At 43.6% G+C, this 20,211-nt stretch overlaps 1 protein-coding gene across 1 annotated transcript in view; it reads right to left on the bottom strand.

Annotated features, from left to right (window-relative positions):
• Window positions 1-16,182: 16,182 nt before the first annotated feature.
• Window positions 16,183-20,211, bottom strand: part of EXT1 (exostosin glycosyltransferase 1) — a 181,933-nt gene continuing 177,904 nt past the window's right edge. The window contains exons 10-11 of the mRNA XM_032999638.2: window positions 19,123-19,294; window positions 16,183-16,564 (exon numbers count right to left, since the gene is read on the bottom strand). Coding sequence (XP_032855529.2) covers window positions 16,379-16,564; window positions 19,123-19,294 — 358 coding nt within the window. The 3' untranslated portion in view covers window positions 16,183-16,378. The remainder of the gene's footprint in view (window positions 16,565-19,122; window positions 19,295-20,211) is intronic.

The following is a 20,211-nucleotide window of genomic DNA, read 5'->3' as shown; positions in this document are numbered from 1 at the left end:
TCAAAGAAGGGAACATGGCCCCACTGCATCATATCCCTTCCCTGTGTCTTCTCAAGCTGTGCCCAGCATGAGAAAAGCTCTGACAGTCCAACGTAAATCTACCACTACAAACCAAGTACAGTCAGGCTGAATGGTCCATTTTGACCATAGCCAAGTCCTTGCCTACATCTCTGAAGGTTGCAACAACCTTCTCCATCGTGTGATCAAGGGAATCAATATTTTTGCTCATGTTATGTAGACTCCTGTAATCACGCTATAGGAAGGTATTCAGAGCTCAAATGTCTCTATATTAGGCTGTGTGATTTCTCAGCTGAAAAAAGGGACGCAACTGCTTCAGGCCATTTAGTCATTGCTTTAGTCATTGAATGTAACTTTCCAGGACAGAAAGACTTGTTATTTTGTGGCTGAGAGCAGGGCACCAGACCTCAGTCTTCTCCTCACCACCCTGCTCTGACAGAGGAAATCCTGTTTCCAGTAGCCACACTTCTCCACTGAAAAGCAAAAAAGGGAAAGAAATAAGCTCAGTCTGCAGGCCAGGATTTTGGAACTGGTGTCATAACCATTAGTAAGAAGGAGTTTTAAAGCATTGGGTGGCTGAGGAACCACAGGCAACCATGGGTGCCCAGCTGTGAGCTCATCCCTGCACAGCCAGGAGAGTTGCCAAAGCAGATCTCAGGGCAGAGCACACAGCGAGGCTGCGGCGGGGCTGCCCTTCACAGCCAGAGGTTTTCCTGGCTGGCCATCGGCCAGCTGAACCCGAGAATCTGTTCTCAGCAGCCCGGATCTTGTACCTGCTGCTTGTCTCACCCCGACACAAAACTGCCCAGGAGAAAATTTCAACCTGCATTTAAAAAGTAAATGGGTCTGTCCTACATGAACTTCTGACTTCTTCAGATATGTTTAAAAATTAACACTTCTTCCTCCAGTATCCCTTTGTTAAAACAAAGCAAAACAGGAATTTCATTTCTACCTGATGGTGTCAACTGAGAAAAGAGCCTCTTCATGCACCAGGACAGAGCAAGAATCTGAAGCCTTCATCTTCCATCAGTATCTTCAGTTTCCAAAGGAAACACTAATTGCTATCAGTTCCTCCAAGGTGGGGACTAAGTAGTTAATTTTATATAAATCATGAGGACGTGTGCCCAACACCAAGCCCTGTGGAAACTGACAAAGGCATAAAATGAACAACAGTCATTGCTCCCAACGGCTTACAAATGTCTGGATCTTTCCAAACAGTTCAGCATGGCTTTTTCTCTCTCCTTTTTTTTTTTTTTTTTTTTTTTTTTTGAAAAATCTATGATTAGGTGTCTCAGGGGAGGCAGCTGCCTGATGAGCACTTCAGGAAATTTGGCCCTTATCTGCAGGTGCTTAAATGGGAACTGAGCCCTGGGGGAAAAATTATGCCTCTGAACAGCCCAGTAAGTGGCAGTGAGGATGAAAGGGAGCTATTCCCTTGTCAGGAGAGTATGGATGTGATCCAAACTGGGCCAAGGCAGGAGCAACGAGAGCAGCCCAACCTCTTGAAGCATTCCCCAAGCACCAGGTGAGACAACGCGGGCAGCCAAAGATGAGAAGGAGAAGGAAGGGCAAGGACCCAGCAGTGCTAGTACCCCAGGCAGCACCCCTCCTCCTGTGAGCACAGAGACACGTGTTGGCCTTGGCCAACACCAACACACACACACACACAAAGAAAAAGCAGGATCTACCAAATTAAAAAGTTGCACTAAGCTGCCTGTACTACATGTGTTCTGCTGTGGTGGTTCTTCTGGTTGTTCGAGCACTCCAGGCATCACCAAACATTGGCTTTGTATTTGTAGATCCCCCTTCTTGGTCCATGAACTGCTTGGGAGTATTTTTGCCAGTAAATAAAGCAGGGCCAGAGCACCCAGCTGCCAATGCTGTTCCCCATCAACACTTTTCCTGACACACTTCTGGCCTGTGCCAGCTCCTTGTCTCCCAGACATCAACCACGTACCATTTTTGGGATGGCACAGGCTGGGGACTGTCCCTACCAGCATCTTTGAGGGTAGAAAGAGAGGGGAGGGAAAAAATTGAGGTGAGTGGATGCAATCCAGGCCATGAAACTCAGTCTTAGGGCTGGACAACAGACCCTGTGCTGTTTTAGCTGCATAGTTGGAGCTGTTTTCCAGCCTTTCCCCATTTCCAGTCCATGGGTGTCAGCATGCTCTCCCCTGCTCTCCTCTGCACTGCCCTGTTCCCTTTCTTTGCACCAAGCATCAAAGTCACAGGTCTGGCTCTAGCATGCCTTACTCCAGCAGCGGGACTTGATCCCTTCATTAGTGGGTTACAGAATATTGATAGTGGAAATCACATGAGTCAGTCAAATCTCTGTGCCACAGAGGCAAATCTCATCTACTTCTGCCGTCTTTGCTCAACAACCAGTTTCTGATACAACCCAGCCCAGACTCCCAGCCAGATATTTCTCTCCCACTCTTCAAATCCTCAGCTTGTCCCATCTAACTTTTGTCTACAGGGATTTATTGCAAAAGAAACCAGGCAAATAACATGTGACCACCTCCCTCTGCTCACTTCATTCTCACCTCTCTCTCCACTCTACTAGCAGGTCATGGGTTTGTCTCCCTCTAGTCCCCAAAGTCCCCCTGGACAGAACACCTTCTGTTCTCTCATGTCTATACAGACATAATTTTGTTGTTTTTTGCTCTTTACAAAAAATCTGGCCCAGTTTGTCTTCCCCTTCCTTCTCAGTCTGGAAACCTTTGACACTTCCCTTGGTTGTTCTCATCTTTATAATGACTCCTCAGGGCTTTTCTTCATCCTCTCTACAACTTTCACAGAGAAATTATGTGGATCTCTGCTCCCATTTATTTTCTCTTCCTCTTCCAAAGCTTATTTCCAGGCTGTTCTGCTCATAAACTGATCATTCCTGGACCCTCACTTCTCAGTTCAGATCTGCAGGGACCAAGAACAGTGTGTTCCTCCATATGTTCTACCACATCTTTCTGTTCGCTTGTTCTCTAGCCAAATTAATTGTTAATTAGTCACAAAAAGTGAACGCCTCCAAAAGAAACAGAAGAAAAAAAAATGAAGAGGAAGAAGCAGACAAAGAAATAGGCTCTGAAGCAGAGCAGGGAGGATGGTCATGAGAGGCCAAAGCTTAGATTCCTCCTTTCCCTTAACTCTCACCTCCTGAAGCATCCAAGCTACTGACAGCTTTCCTGGAAGCCGTCCCTGCCATTTCCTCCCCCACGATGGAAATGGCTGCACAGAAAGTCCCTCTGAAATTGTCAGGAAGCCAATCTGGCTTCCCAACATTCACAACAGCCCTATGAGAGTGTTGCTGCCCTGTCATACTCTACTGCTGAGGGGATGGTCCAGATTGGGCATTTCTCATGTCCTAGACTCCCTCCCCAGCCAGCCCTTGGGCATTACTTGCTCTTCAGCTGGTCCAAAAGCCGTTTTATGTTTTTATTAGTACCTTCAGCATAATAAGATTGTCCCTTTTTTCCCTTAAGTGTTTTTAAATATACTATACACCTAGTGAGGAGCAGGCAAATCCCATGCCCACACTCCCGTCAACAGCAAAGCAGGAGCATTCTGCTACCCCGAAAGGGATCTTTCCAGGTACCTTCATTGAATATATGAGTACATATGTAGATGAAAGACTTGTGCTATATATCTCCTTGCAAGGGCAAGATGTATACACCCAACAGAGGACATATACTAGACATTAAACATTGAGGACCCCATTTTCTGCTATGCTCCAGCTGCCAAGAGCCACTCTGATGCAGCAGAGTAAACATAAACCCAGTTAAACTGAGTTTACAGCTGCTTTGTGTTAGTAAACTGGCACAAAGCAGCTGGAGCTTACCAGTAGAACTGGCCCCTACAATATTCTTGAGGCCGCATCAGACCTCATTTTATCAGCACACTTCAGATGGCAAGGGTGTAGATCATGAACGGAAATTCAATTAAATCAGTTAAAGACAATGATGCACTCTCTGTGTAAAATTACACCATAGCAAGTATTTTATGGGAAACCCTTCGAAGTAGGCTGCTTTGGAGCACAGAGGAGAGAATTGGGGCTCCCAGGAGCACCAGTGCTGAAATGATCTTATCTAGCACCATCTTTCTTGTTCCCCAAACCATGTTTAAACATTGAAATTATGCTGTGGATGAAATAAAGCTGATGTGTTGCTTACTTCTAAGCATTTATACACTAACTTTCTACCACAGTGTCAAAAAGATTCTTTTAGCCCAGAGTTACATGTGGAAAGTTCATTGTTCACAGAAGGTTTGCAAAACTCCCTAATATGATGTGATTTAAATTCAACATAGTATAAATTTGTAATTAAATAAAAAGGGATAATCACAAAAGAGTGCAAGACAGAGCACACTTGAAACAGTGTTTTGAAAATTTAAAGTTAAAAAAAAGACTCGGCACTCTTTAATAAAGAAGGAGGTTGTGTAAGCACTCAAGAGTCGAAAAAAAAAAAAAAAGAAGAAAGAAAAAGCTTTATTCTACATGGAGAATTAATCTGCACACTGACCTTCAACCTGCTCTGGCACTTACACAGTGGTACAAGGGGAAATGTAGACATAGTGAAAATGACATAAACAAATTCCTGCGGAGGAAACTTTTCTGATGGAGACATCCATTCTCCAGACTCAAACCTGCCGTGCTAATTCAACTTGCTTCTTGCGCAGCGCACAACTCCTGATCTGATAATGAAAAAATTCCTGCAAAAAGTGCAGCTTACGTGAGACAAAAAAATCAATGTGGGCGGGCTTGAATTTCTCAAGCACCAGGGCTGCCATGCTTTGGCAGTGAGAAAAGCCTTTGGCGTTGCAGGCTCACCTAATGCACACTGAGCCCGTGCGGATTGCCAGCCTGGAATATCTACAGCCCTCTGATCTACTGCATTGCTCAAGGCAGGACTGATGGCAGTGGGCTTGGGTTATCAGCTAGGCTGAGTTACTGTGTCGGGTAAAAAAATGGATGCTATTGCCTGCTCAGCAGTAGAAGGAAAAGGGAAGCAGCAATAAGGGGTAGAGACAGTTGTTAGAAGTTTGACTAGGGACAGAATTAAATCGATGCAGTAAATGGCACTTAATGCACTTTAGTGACCCAATGCATTTACTTCATCATACTGTGCCGTGTGGCTGATTACATTTGATGCATAACACATGAAAAGCACTAGAGGCCATTGCTGGAAAATCTCAGGATGCAAAACAAATTGTCCAAGCACCTGAGGTTTTCAGCATTTCTGCACACACACACGAACTCTTTCCTGCATGCCACGCTGGATTTGACAGAGCCTTTCAGAGGTCACCTTGGCACTGACTTCACACTCCCACTGAGTTTGCCTTGCTGGGATCAGCAGTCAGGACTCCAGCCCTGCATAAATTCTGACAGTTTCCTTGGTTTGGTTTGATTGAAACAGCACAGCTGATTTTTTTCCGAGACCAAAAATCCAAGAAAAGTTGTTACAATCTTGGAAAACTAAATAAGCGGTCAAGCTTTCCAGCTGAAGAATACAGCGAGACTTCACTCATTCACATGGCATCAGTCCACACACACAAACCAGGCAGGCTGTCCTCAGAAAGTTCAACTCCAAGAGCTATGTGAAGGCTCAGATTTCTTTGTTTACATGACACTCTGGGGAATATCCAATGCCAGAGCAGTGCCAATGTAAGAAAGGCAACACAGTGCTAGAAAGGTGCTAATTGTTGGGAAATCTGGGTTCTTCTCCTTGTCCTGGCACTGAGTTGCCTTTTTTTTTTCTGCCCCCTTGCCACCATAGTTAAGGAAGATGCTGAAGACCTTTTGAGACCTTCTGAAACTCCCTGAGAGACAGCATCCAACAGTTCCTCCTTTCCCAATTCTGCAAATTCCTGTCCCATGAACCAGACAGCAGGAGGGTTTCTTTGCTAATTGCTACCCCGTCTAAGAGCTGAAGTTGTCAACTTCTCTAACCTGGCTTACTGTGAATGAGCTGGGCTGGGAACAACCCCCATGGGTGCTTTGGTCAGGAGGTCTGCAGGGATCCATAAGCTCTGTGCATGATAGGCACCTGCCGTGGACTTGTCCACTGCCATTTCCACCCCCACAGTGATTCTCCTTTGGGAAACATGATGAGAGCCTGCAAGTGGATGGAGAAATATCACACTGAACCCAAACATCTCCTAAATTGGTGCTGAGGACATGGGTAACCTCCAGAACAGCTGGAGCTGCAGACAGTGTATATCCGTAATTCTAATGAACTGGGACTCAACAGGCTGGGGTGGCCATGCCTTACAAGACCAGATCTCAAAATTCTGCCCCTCTGTTATACCGGGATAATGATTTTGAACCATTTTTGTAAGTGGTTGTGACTGTGATATTGTTATTGCTGTGTGTCACCATAAATCATTATTCTTTTCCGAACCTTCTCTTCATTTAGAGGTTAAATAGAATAAATGAGTGGAACCATTTACTCATTACATATGCAACAAAATGAGGAGTCAGAAGCAGACACCTCCAGCAATCCCACCTACTCATGCCAGTTCCAGAGCTTCTTCCACCTGATGTAATAAAAATTTACTCTTAAACCCAGCACTTCACCTAAGGACAAGAAAGCACGGGCATGAACCCCTAAAGCTCACATTCTTCCTTGCAAAACGAGGCTATTTATGAATATCCACTTGCTGTTTAGGAACAGTGAGGTGCAGAGAGGTTAAATTGGTTTTTACCTCAGAATAAATAATTAGAAGAGTTGGGAAGAGGACCAAGAATCCTATCAAACAGTCCTCAGTCTCATTACATGAAAACTGTCTTCCTTGGCACTTTACTTAGTACTGACATTATTCCTCCAAATGTATCAGATTTGACTTCTGTTACTAGGTCCATAAAAAGCAATTCAGGAGACTAAGCCCCATCCCTATCTTGTTCATCATGTCCCACTTTTGGGCTTGTATTTCACAGCAGCACAACGTGCACAGCAAAGCCACTGCAACCTCTTAATTGTCTTTGAGGGGAAAATTCAGTCCCAAGGTGACCTCAAGCCATGCTCACCCCAATGCCACACAGCGAAGGAAGCTCACTGAGCTCCCGTGGGACCACATCTTGGGGCTCTGGGGAAGTGTGAGGAAGCCTGCAATAATTTGGATTTAATCCAGTGTTGCTGAGAGCAGAATCTGGCCCTGCTCTAAGAAAGGGAGAGAAAAATATACATTGGATTTATTTGCCTTTGGAATAAACTAGACAGATTTCAATACTTAAGGGGATTGCATTTAAATCATCTGTGGATTTTGAAAACAACATTATTGCTTGGCATCACAAGCAATTCCCAATTTTTAGATCTTCTTGAGCTAGACTCAGTTTTAGTCCTAATAGCAACAATTCTATTACTGCTGCGAGGGAAATGGAATTGCAATGAACTGGTATACATTTTCCTTAAAAATTATAAAGTGACAAATGTTGTATTTCAGATTCTCTTGAGGATTTGCTGGATATTAAAAATAATCTTAATGTAGTCACTGGTTAACATTAACATAGTACTCTAACTTTCAGCGAAAGCAGAGGATTGTGTGTTTTCTGGCAGCCTCTCACAAGGTGCTGCTCACATTGTAAATGTACTTTGTTATCTAGCAGGATCAAGATATCACTGAATGAAAAGGTATTGTAACTTCATGCTTTGAAAGTCTAATTCCACCCTTTTTCAGGCTCAAACCAATTCATTGTATTCAACACAAACAAGAGGGATTTACACCAATCGAAGCGAGAAGAAAATCCATGTCCTCTTCCTGTATTGCCCTTCATTACTGTTTTATTACAAATTCTTGGGTTTTGAACCCAATTTCAGATACTCTTAACTTGTCCATTTTCCTGTTGTCCTCCCAGCTCCCTGGTGCTCCATCAGTGGTAGCAACAGTGTGTGTATGGCAATCAGGCCACTGGTACATTATCTACTGCACTGTACAGCTCCACAGCATGTTTAGGTGATGAGATGCTAAAACGGGGAAGATTTCTCAGAAAAACCCAAGTACCCACATATCAAATCATGGTAGAACTAAAAACTGAACATTTTAAAATATCTGACTAGTCAATTTCAGACTTGTATTTTTTAAAGAGCAGAGTTGCTGCAGATGCCTCTGTTTCTCCATCTCCAAGTCAAGAAGCCATAAAAGACCCTAAACTAAAGAGTTTAGAAAAAACTTTTAGAAAGCTAAAAGTTTAGGACCTTTTCAGTCTTCTACAGGGCTACTAAATGAAAACCTCACAGGGGCTGCCACAGACCTGAGGAGGCTGAACACAAGCAGGAACTGAATGTGGGTCCCTTTTAGAAACAAAGGAAACCCAAAATGGATCCCCTAGTTGCTGGCCACTGGTCTGCCTTGTGGTTTGTTTGTTTGTTTGTTTTCTCTAATTGTGAATGGGAGCTGCTTCTACATAGAGAGGAAGGGAGAAATTTGAGGGAAAATATTTTACAGACTCAAAACTCTGATTTCTGTTTCAACTTCAAAAGTGTTGTGTCTTTTTTTGCAGTCACTACCTCAGCAGTTGTTACTAACATTACATTCTTCTGAAATCTCAGGAGTGGCTTTAGCCCATGCTTTCTGGAAAGAAAAATAGCTGTTCCATAATTTACTTCATCACCACCAGCAAACCAATAGTTAATTACAGAAAGGAAACGGGGAGGAGCCCAAGCTGCACAGAGGAGCCACTGCAGCATGGAGCACCCATCCATCCTTAATGCGCAATAGAAATGCAGATAATGTGCAAAACGAGCCAGCCAGCACTAGCAGTACCTGGAGCAGGCAGCTCATAAAACCTGCATACAGCTCTGAATGCCATGTAGAGAAACAAAAGTGTGGAATAAAGCACATCATGCAGCTACTAGAATGTCACCGTCACACTGCTCAAAATCTTGAGCAGAATCTGTTTCTCTCTGATAACACTGTGGATGCAATTAGCTAATAGCTTTAGAAAGAGAAAGCAGAGACTTGTTTCTTTACTCTCTGCTAATCATTTAAAAGAGAAAATAAAATAAGGAGTTGATCAGTGCCAACTCTCTTATCTGTCTCCATTCTATAGCACAATGAGTTCCAGTGAGATTGTTCGAAAAGCCCTCAAAAGTGCATTTAAAGTTGGACTGATTATATGTTAAGTATTTTGAGATAGATCCTCAGTTCATGTAAGCAAGCAATGTCCCATGGACTTCACAGACATGGCTTTGGTTTATTCCAGCTAAGAATCAGTTTTTATTCCCAGTATGGCAGGTTAGCAAGCAAAATTGACCCTCAACGTGGGATTCCCCTCACCTAACAGGTACAACACAGAGATCTCCAATGGGGCTTGTTCTTCCTATACAGCCCACTATTCTGTACAAGAGATGAAGTAGGCACAAGTCTCTGAGGATCCCCTTCATCTGATTTATTTTGGGTTTGATCTCCACTGACTACACAGGCCATGAGAGGTGCACAGTGATAGTGGTGGTTTGGTTCAGCTCAGCATTGCACTTCTGAGGTGACTATCCCAATTTTCCCCACTTACCTCATTTTGGTTCACATCACAGGGCAGCGTTCACGCACACAAACTGGATCCTTTTCAGATGAAACTAAGATGGAAGGTGTAGGCATAGATCTGACACACTCCACCCCCACATCTAAATCACCCCCTCCAAGATGTGTATAGCATGGAAGTCAGGTTTCAGACTACAGGTCTACACCAGCTAGCCCATGCTAATTGCTAGCATAGACAACAGCCTTCTGGTAGCTCCTGCAGATGTAGCTATCTGCATTTAATCAAATGAATTCCACCCCAGGTTGTTTTGTATAAATAACATGGCAACAATCCAAGAATTTAAGTGTCGAAGAAGTAGGAACACTGTTCTTGGATGATTTTCAGGGTAACATTTTTTGATCATTTTCTGTCAGGGAGAAGCCCATAGCCAGTATCAAACACCAATGGCTGTTGGGATGCTCTGTTTTGGAGGAACCCTTAGTGACTCAGAAAACCAGGAGCAGAGCACTCACCCACATCTTTCAGCCTCTTCCCAAGATACATCAGACTTCTATGACTGGCAGATCAGAAGGGATGACGATAGAAGGACCTCTCCGTGAGCAGGCAGTCTGAACCCCAGCCTGGACATCGCTGATGGGAACAAACCAGTGACTAGTTCCTCAAATTTACAGGCCATGATCCCGAGCCCATTGGTGCCATTAGGAACTTTCCCTGCATAGGATTCATCTGACCAGATGTTGGTATCTATGCTGCAGGACCTGCCACTGGTGTGCTTGTACTGTCGGCAGAGAGAAACCAGCACATGTGGGGTGCAACTTATGCTAAAGCCCATGTCTGAAACAGATGAGGATAATCCCAGGAATACTTTGCTGTGTCCACTGACTATGCAGGGAGACGGAGAGGTCCAGCTCTGACCAAGAGGAATGCTTTGTAGGCATCTGGAGTTAGGTGGGATGAATGTGATCCCCTGCGACTGTGACAGGCTTCTGATACCTCCCTAACAATAAATACAGGTCAATAAATGAGTATATTCTCAGCTTGCACTGGTCAGCCTTCCAAGGTCTCCAGGCTGGTGATCATTTTTTGCACATACACATTTACAGTGACTCTTCCTAACAGTCACTGTTACCTACCAATGACTGTGTCACAAGGCAGGGATACTGTCCTGCCACACACAAGTGACACAGACTGAATGTTTTTCTGTCCTCAGGTAAGACAGTAAACACCTGTCAATGTTGCCGGACTAGTTACCACTGTGTATAGATGCTGTACCCCATATATTGTCTATATTACAGAGACAAATGATATACATGTAGCCATTGCTCAGTTCAAGTTGAGGATAAAGCAGATAAAGGACCATTCATTTAACTACCCTGAACTTAAGACATGTGGCAGTTCTGCTGGCAAATCTGCATTCTCAGGAGCACAAACAAGATGTGTTATTCTACCTTAAAAATAAAACCACACTGCAACAGAAATGTATGTCCTTTATTAACAACTTTTCAAAATAAATCTGAAGAAAAAAAGTCTTTGGTGACACTATCTATAAAAGCAACCTATCTTAGATGGTAAACCTATGATGTTATACAGGTTAATGAAGTAAACCAAATCATATGGCTTTTTAATTTCTCATTCTCTCTTTTCCTCTCACTCACACACTTGCTTTAGGTTTAATCGCACCATGTCGTCAATAGTCAAACAAAGAGGGAGAAACACTTTAAAAAAGATGTGGCATCACTATGAAAACATTGGTAATGCATTAGAAAATTTTTCTCAAAAATGTACATTTTATACAAAATAAGACTGTATTTTTTGTTTTTTGTTTTTTTTTTTTTTTTTTTTGCTTTACATTTGCCCACCTAAGAATTCCCATTTCAGGTTTCCATTCTCATCATCCAAACACTATACATATTTTCTCTCAAAATAAATACACAGGAATATGTACAAGGTCGCAAGGCCCATTGGATCATCACTAATCCATTGTGAAATAGTCACTAAAAACACCATGAAAGAGTGGGGGGGAGCATTCCAAAGCACCTGATGAGTCCCATAACCCCTTCAAATGTAACTCCCCCTAATTTAACTCCAACTTAAAAAACGTGTGTGAAGACGGTTAAAACAGTGGTATAAAGGCCAGCTTGACTTAGTTTTAAACAAGGGTGAGATGTACAAAATTTTGGAAGATGTTGTTTTATTTCCAGCAGACAACGGCTAAGACTCTGTGTGTGGCAGGTGCCTTCTTGGAAGACCCCAAGCCCATCCTGGCTAAATCCCACTAAATCCCAGGGAAATGGCTCTCTCAGGCTGACGCCCTTAAATTTCCCATTTCTGTGATAGACAGAAGAGCCAGCCTGGAAAAAAAAAGAGCAGACCACCAATCCACCCCATGCTTTAAGAGAATGTTTAACTGGAGGAATTAATACAATTGTTGTCATCAATACATATGTTATGACAAACATTAAGTAGACTTTTAGTTTCAATATGGGAGGATAAAGAGGAGGACACTAGATTTTATACTTGGAATTTAAGCATTGAAAAAAAAAAAATCCCCTAGTCTAATTCTAGCTCTTTGTTTCGTTGCTTCAGTGTCAAATGATTACTTCCATTCTCGAAATTACATCTTTTGGTAAATGAGCTATTTTAAAAGGCGCTCATTGGTGAAAGATTAATTTCTTTGTCAAAGTTGGCTCTAAAAAAGAAATTGCAATCTGAAATTGATCAAATCCATGTTGTTTTCCAATGGAAAAGATCAAAGCTTCAATAGCCATGTATTAGCACACCAGTGTGTTCACTATGAAATTGCTACAAAGCTTAAACTTTCACATCCACAAAAAGTTATGGTAATAATTATTTTTTCACAAAATAGAAAGAGGGCAAATAAAATCTTGTACAGGCCCAAGGGACTGCAAGGAGAGCCAGGCACTTTCTATCTTGGAAGTTTGCCCCTATTTTTGTGTTGTGTTTTTCTCATTATGAAACCCTCCTCCAGCAATAGATCTCATTCAAATTATAACTGGTAAGGGTTTCTTTTTTTTTTTTTCCCTTTAATAAATTCAGTTAAAAATTCATCAGTTCTCCCAAACTCTAATCCCTACTTTTATTCTGTTTTAATGGCATGGATCTATTCACACTCATCCATCCATCTCACCCCTGATTAAATTAAGGTCAGTAACCTTTACGAAAGGCCACATGCATAACACTCAGTCAAGTCATCAGGCATTCAAGTACCTGTAAAGTAAAGGCTAACATAGCCTGCTGTTAATGAAAAATAATTAAAAAAAAAACCTACAAAAGGAGCAACAAGGAGTGAACCTTGTTTCAGCACCATCTGAATTAAGGGGGGGGGGGGGGGGAAGAAAAATAAAAGAATAAAGAACCATTAACTTGAACATGGACATGACAAAAGGGTGATTTCATTCACTAAGGAAACACCACAGCTCTGTCCAACACAGATACAGACGGGAGGCTCGGAAGCATGCCTACTGATCATAACACACTGCGTCTCTCAGCTGGATCTGTGTCCAGCTCTCCCGGGCTGTGGACACAGAGATCGACAGCCGTTCTCGAGACTGGCCGGGAGGCACATTCTCTCCTAAAGAGACAGCTATGCCCAGGTAACGTGCTGCAAAAAGAAACGCTCCTACCTATCCGCATCCCTTCTGGAGCTAAGCCTTTCATTGTTACTTGTTTAATTAGCAATCTGTAAACAGAAAGGGCCTCGAATCACATTGAGAGCGAGCTTTAACAGTCTCTTTCAGCCACCCCAAAAAGTGACGATAACAGAATGTCAAACAGCTTAAAAGCTTGGCCTGACTCACTGCACTCCAAAAATGGTTAGCTACCCCCTTTTTTACGAAAAACCCAACCTACATGCCCCAAAATGGCATTAACTAAAACCCAAGCAGAACTGTAATTCTTGTTTTTCTGGGGTCCCATCTCTCCCCTCTCCCTGGCTCCTCTTGCTGGCTACAGACCATTAACTGCTTCCCAGAACTTCAGATGCTCCTGTGGACACATCTGCACACCCACCTGCAAACTGGGACACAAGCAAAGCATGAGCCCTGCCAATCTCATCCAGCGTTTGACACATTTTCCAAAAACTGATTCTAAGGAGAAGGTCTATGCCAGTCCCTGAAAGAGCTGAGTGATCTCCAAGAGGAAAAAGTGGCATGGGAGCCACTGAGCCATACACTGTGAAAAATCAACCCACTGGACTTCACATTCTCCTGCAGATCAGCAAGTGCAGACCTGAGAGTACAAGGAAGTGAGGTTCAGGTTTTTATAGGATGCGGGGAGCTAAATTAGCAGCTCATTCTACAAAGACAAGAGCATATCCTGCTCCCCTTCCCTCCCTGGCCCTGCCTACCTACTCTTGCCTCTTTCAACATCTCCACATGCTGATTTAATTCTCTAAAATGGCATTTAAAAAAACCAATAAATCACTAGACAATTTTCCATGATTTTAGACAGTTGAATGGGCTCACAGAAGCATCTGGTGGGCACCAGTGTGGCAGAAGGTGTCAGGCAAGACAGCATGGCCAGGTGCTGGGAAAGCAATGGGAGTGGGGGAAGAGTGGCACCTCTTTCTTTCAGCAGTGTAAGTCACTAGCTGCAGTCGTCTCACACATGTTTTGGCAGATTCCTTTAAAGATTTAGTTCAGATTTCCAAGGGCATGTAGTAGTAGGACAAGGGGTAACGGCTTTAAACTGAAAGAGGGTAGATTTAGATTAGATATAAGGAAGAAATTCTTTACTGTGAGGGTGGTGAGACACTGGCACAGGTTGCCCAGAGAAGCTGTGGCTGCCCCCTCCCTGGAAGGGTTCAAGGCCAGGTTGGACGGGGCTTTGAGCAACCTGGTCTGGTGGAAGGTGTCCCTGTCCATAGCTGGGGGGCTAGAACTAGATGGTCTTTAAGGTCCCTTCCAACCCAAACCATTCTGTGATTGTATGATTCTAACATAAAATGTCAGGAAACTGATGTTACTGCCCTAACTTGCTGTGTTGTTCAAATATTGCAATACATACACAAAGCAAAGCATTCTTTGCAAGTCTGTACATGTCAGGTTGCATACAAACATTTAGCAATATGTACTCTGCACTTTTAAAGCAACTTCCCATTTAGGGATTCTGATCTTTCCAGCAAGAGAAATTATTTAGGCTTCACAGCATTCCCTCTACAACCAGTAACTATTACTTTTACAAATGAGGAAACTGAGGCATGCCTTGGTTATGAGAGTTGCTTAAAGCTGCATAATAAATCGGTGCCTGAGCCTGAAGGAAACTGGTGATAATTCTGGTCCACCCTTCCTAGCACTCCAGCTACTCTTCACCCCTGCTACCAGACTTGCCCGTTTACAAAGGAATGAGGTATAGAAAGGCTTGCTGGTCTTCTGGCATCGGCATTAAACCTTCTCACTGTGCCTTTAACAGAGCTCTTGGGGGTGGCGATTGTTACAGAGCACCCTAAATGCACCTCATCAAAATGTGAGAGTTCAAAACGTTTATAAAGTGCTTATTTTCTTAGCAAATTGGAATGGCATCTTCCTGACCCAAATCACTGCTTTTGTTTTCATTCTTCGATGTAAAGAAACACATAAATAAGCAAAGCGCTACAGAGAAATAAACAAGTGGAATATTTCAGTTTAAAAATACTTTCATTTGAAATGCTAAAACCATTTTGGAGCATGAGCAACACCAGTATTTCAGGGGCAGGTTTTTTGTTCGAGTTACCCTGCCCCAAGTACGCCTGGGAGCACCTGCTGCCGCCAGTACCCAGCGTCTGACCATACACTTTACTTCAGGCGTCAGACCTCCAGGAGGGAATTTCTCCACCTATTTGCACTTCCAATAAAAAAACAAAACAAAACAAAACAAAAACCAAAACAGAAAAGGGAAAAAGAGAAGCCCATGCTTTGATTTCAAGTAAACCAATTTCTTACAGGCCAAATTCCTGTGCTGCAAGCACTAACATGATTTCTTTTTCTTATCAACACTCCTTTTGCCCTCAGAACAAGGCTATTTCTAGAAATTGAGCTGCCGTGGCCAAGCGGCAGCACTGCCCCGGGGCAGCGGGGACTGGCGTGGGCTGCGTGTGTCCCATGTGGCCGCCACGCCGGCGCTGCTGGCTGCCCCTGCCGTGCTCGCCCACGGCTGGGCTGCTGGGGATGCGCCTCTCCTACCAAAATACACAACCAGCCCTGCACCCCCGCTGCACCTGAAGCCCTCCCTGTGCTCCACGTCACCGGTTTGCTCCTCAGCAGTAACGTCCCTCTCTCCCTCCCAAGCAAGGCTGACTGCTTTTAAAAACGCGGTCCCCAACCAGAAGGATCTATGCTCTTGCCTGGCTTGTTGGGGCTTCTCCAGTTTTCCATCCATCCAAAGGAGTGGACGCTACTGGCTTAGGGAAAACTGAGAAAAAAAAATCAGTAGTAAATGAGAAACGTTAATCCTTCGGCACTGTCCTGCTTGTGCTCAGATTGTTTCTGAACCTGCTGCATTTTCTCCCCATGAGATTCAAGCATTTAACTTTGCAGGGGAAAATGAATGAAAATTGCATTGACAATCAAATGCATGAAAGAAAGAAACGGCAGCTTTGAAATATTCACAACCAACACAATTTTGATTAAAGAAAGAACTCTGTTTTTAATAGGTTTTTTTTTTTTTGATCATTAAAAAAGTTTAAACCTGCATAGCAATCATTTCAAAAATAATTATTTAATGTTCCATAATGAAACTGTACACGACCTAGTCTTGAGCGACAGCAGCCTGCCGGCGGTTGGGCGCAGTCCGGAGCCACGCAGCCCCCGCTGCCGGGAGCCGCTCGCCGGGCCGGGCGCTTGCTGTCGGCGGCAGCCTGGCTCCGCGGGGGGCAGCTCGGCCCCTCGGCAGCGCTCCTCAGAGTCGTTCAATGTCTCGGTATTTCTTCCTCAGGATGGAGACCTGGTCTTTAAAGAGGACAGGGTCGAGCCTCATCTGAGAGTGGATCAGCGGCATATAGCCAAACCAGCTGGCGAAAGTGTTCATGCAGCTCTGCCTCTGGGCGAAGTGGTCGGGGTCGGCCCAGCGCGAGGCCCGGGACGTCTGCGGAGAGAGCAGGGCAGAAATCAGGCGCCGGCTGTGGCACAACAAAATGGCGGGAAAGGGCGAGCGCCGCGGCCAGGCTGACCCCACGCTGCGGGCCGGCGCCGGGGGCTTGGGAGCGCACAGCACTGAGGCGGCTGAAATCTGCTCAGCGGTGGGTTTCAAAGTAGGGGAAGGACACCCCCCGCCCTCAGCAGGAGCTGGTGATGGCGAGGCGGCCACCTCCGGCCTTTGAAATGGCACCGAGGGCAGCGCAGCACAGCAACCTGAACTCGGCCACGAGCCAGGCTGACCCAGGGCATGACACCCGCAAAGCAGCCTCCCAAAGCCTGCCAGCACACTACTTCACCCCATCCCTCGCTCTTTTTTTTTTTTTTAAACCCTCAAGCTATTCCAGAGTTAGAACAAATCCTTAAAAACCACCAGGAAAGACAAGGCGGCCACTGCTTTCCACTGGAGATGCACATCCTAGGGACACCTGCAGCCCATGGCCTTCAGCCGCAGGAGGAAAACGTGTTGCAATTATTAGTTTCTCAGATCAAAAATGCATTTTTCCAGTCCAGATCTGCAGGAATTTATACATGAGTAATTTCAACCAGCCTGTAACTGATCTCAGCAGAAGTTCTTATGTGCTTGTCATTACTCATGCGTGTAGACATCCTGCAGGGAAAGCAGGATGCATAAGACAGTACCATCTTACAGACGGAGAAAATTAACTGTAGTTCTATGTTACATCATGCTAAACTCTGACCTGAGGAAAAGACCATGGTCTTTGCATGCATACATACAAAATACTTTGGCCTGAAAAGTTCAGGGCAGCTCCAATTCCTAAGAAAATCCATTGAAACTCAGCACCTCTGGAAAAACAAGGCCCTAACAGATTTGAAGCAGTTATTATTCTCTATCTGTATCTAAACTACAGGTATAAAAATAATAAAACTGTTATTTAAGATAAAGTATGAATGCTGAGAACCTAAGGTTTTTTTTGTGCCACTTCTCATGCATCTCTCTATAGAACTTCTGTTTCCACTATACTTCAAAAACAAATAAAAATTCATAAACTCAAAATATGTTAATTAAAACATGAAAAAACTGATAAAGTCAGGGACTTGCCAAATGAATATGGTATCAGACTTGATCTTTGTCCAAGGCCTGTCCAGTTTAGCTCAAGTGGTAGGTTATAATGTGCATTGATTACAGACTCTTGATTATACCGAGCCACTAAAGAGCAAGAAAAACCTTGTTGCTAGAGGATTATAGCAGACATTCTGGCCATTAACAGTGAATTTCCATACAACTATTAATCTCTGTCACAACACTGAGGTTATGTTAATTTTTTATTTGTCTTTCAAGGAATTATGAACATGGACCATTACATTTCCCAAAGCTGCAGGAACAACTTGTCTTTAGGAGAGAGTTATAGTTCATAGCTGACTCAAGTCACCCGCGCTATAAGAAGAAAAATGAATGTTCAGACTTTGCCAAACAGCCAAAGCACACCCTGTGGAGAGGTGAAGCTCAAACTGGAAGCAATAGGTACTTTCTGGATGGCACCTTCTTGTCCACAGAAGGTCTCCTGGGTACCCGGATGAGTCAGAACTGCTGAATTACTACTTATACCTCAGATGAAAGCGCAGTGGCATACAGATAAGGGAGTCTACAAACTGGTATGGCCACTCCCCAGTTACAGATTCAAGTAATGGTAATAGAAGAAAATGTGAGGGGAAAATAGAGGGCACCTTCTTTCTCCTGCCCCTTAGTAATCCTGGTACTGTTTGTAGTGCAGAATACAGACACCACGGCAGCACAGCTGGGAGGCTGTTTAGGACTTGCAGGTCTTGCAGGACTTGCTATTCTTCCCATCGCTCACTCACACAGGGCAGGAGGAAAAGTGCCCCCAGGTTGCCATGTATCCCTGTTACTAGAAGGTACATCCATTTATGCAATGACAGAGTGCTTATCCAGTAGCTGGAAGAGCCTCTAAAGCAAGCATTTCACGGCTGCTAGTGAGTGATGGTGTCATTGTGGGACAAAATGTTCCTTGTGGGAAAAAAACGCTTGAATATCACAAATTACCTCTGTTGTGACAGTCCGATGTCAGTACTTGAATCACACTACATACTTTATAATAGCACAGGGACAGCCTAGTACATTATATTCATTAATAATAATTAAAAATAGAGAAGCTTTCTAGAATTTACTTCTGCTTCTAGCATTCCATGACTAGGCCTTAGGTCTAGAAGATTTAGTCAGAAAACTGAACTCTAACTGAAATTTGGTCACCATAATCATGAGTTCCATGAGTTTGGGATCACCATGAATAACACTGTTTGAGAAAACTATGAAGAGATGCTGTCATTTATAGCAGATGTTTGCCACTTCTCCTTTTGGATTTTCCTTCATTATAATAAGCATATCTAAAGTCTATTTACAGTTCTGCTAAACTGAAAATGCAAAAAAAATATACAGAATTGTATCACTCTGTAAGCCTAACCTAGAAGTCAAACTGTTACATTATCAATACACCGCAACTGCTAAAACATGCTGTGTATACATACCTGTCCCATCATGGTCTCCTTATACTGTTTTTTCTGTGTTACTTTGATTGGAGGCAATTTTGTCACAGCTGACACCAAAAAATTCATTAGAATGTCCTCACAATTGGCCAGTTGGTCCACCATATTCTTTAGGCTGGCAGGCAGGTAATGAGTGTACAGGTAGTGATAATATCTGGAAACCAACAGCAGCATTATTAATACAATTCACTGGGCTTTCAGGGACTACAAACTCCAGGAAATTACTATCTCAGCTGAGACACAAGTTTTGTACTCAGCTCTGGATATACCACTTCCTTTCTCCGGTCTCATCCTCCAACAAGAAGGGAGAACAAATCAGTATCTCATGACAGTAAATAATGCTAATGGAGAAACAAAACATATGCCTTATGCCTTTTTTGTAACTGGGCTGAAAGAAATAATAATCTTGATACTTATGTGTCAGGATAATGGAGGAGTAGGAAAGAGAGTACCACATTGCTATGATGCGATAGACAACATTGATGAATTCATCCTCCACCTCTTCTTTCAAAACTGTTCAGTTGGAAAGAACTCTGTTAAACTGACTTACTAATGTCCTTATTGTTGAAATTATTCTCCTTTGGGCCTATATCATCCCCTACATCTTGTCTTCTCCTTTGTGGGGATGTGGATTGGGCACTGCAGAATTTGTTGACTTTCTCCTAAAATCTAGAGAGGTCTTTGGTCTGCTAGAGTCCTAACAACAGAGGTTTGCTCCAACATGCTGCAAAATGCTGATCTGTGACGTGTCCACTGTACTACATTTCTAGAAGACTTTGCAGTCTGCAGCTGTCAGCCAACACATACCCAGAGCTGGTCTGGAAGCAACCTCCTTTCTGCTGTGCTACAGGCCATTCAGCCGAGCAGCTTAATGAATTCGGGAACTCTTTGAAGTGTGTAATTCCTGATGTTAAAAAGAGCAGTCCGACTGCCTCAAAATACAAGTGACTTCAAAGAGACCCAACAAGCGCAATAATGATTACCAGATCCCCAGAGCTAAACCAAGAACTTAAATTATTACCCCATAAAAAGTAGACCCATTTATTATCTTCCCATTTTTTTCCCTTCCCG

The sequence above is a fragment of the Tyto alba genome, unplaced genomic scaffold, assembly GCF_018691265.1.
Source record: "Tyto alba isolate M040663 unplaced genomic scaffold, T.alba_DEE_v4.0 Super-Scaffold_9, whole genome shotgun sequence".
In the NCBI taxonomy this organism is placed as follows: Eukaryota; Metazoa; Chordata; class Aves; order Strigiformes; family Tytonidae; genus Tyto; species Tyto alba.
The sequence above is the reverse complement of the archived record's forward strand: the minus strand, read 5'-3'. Positions and strand labels throughout refer to the sequence as shown.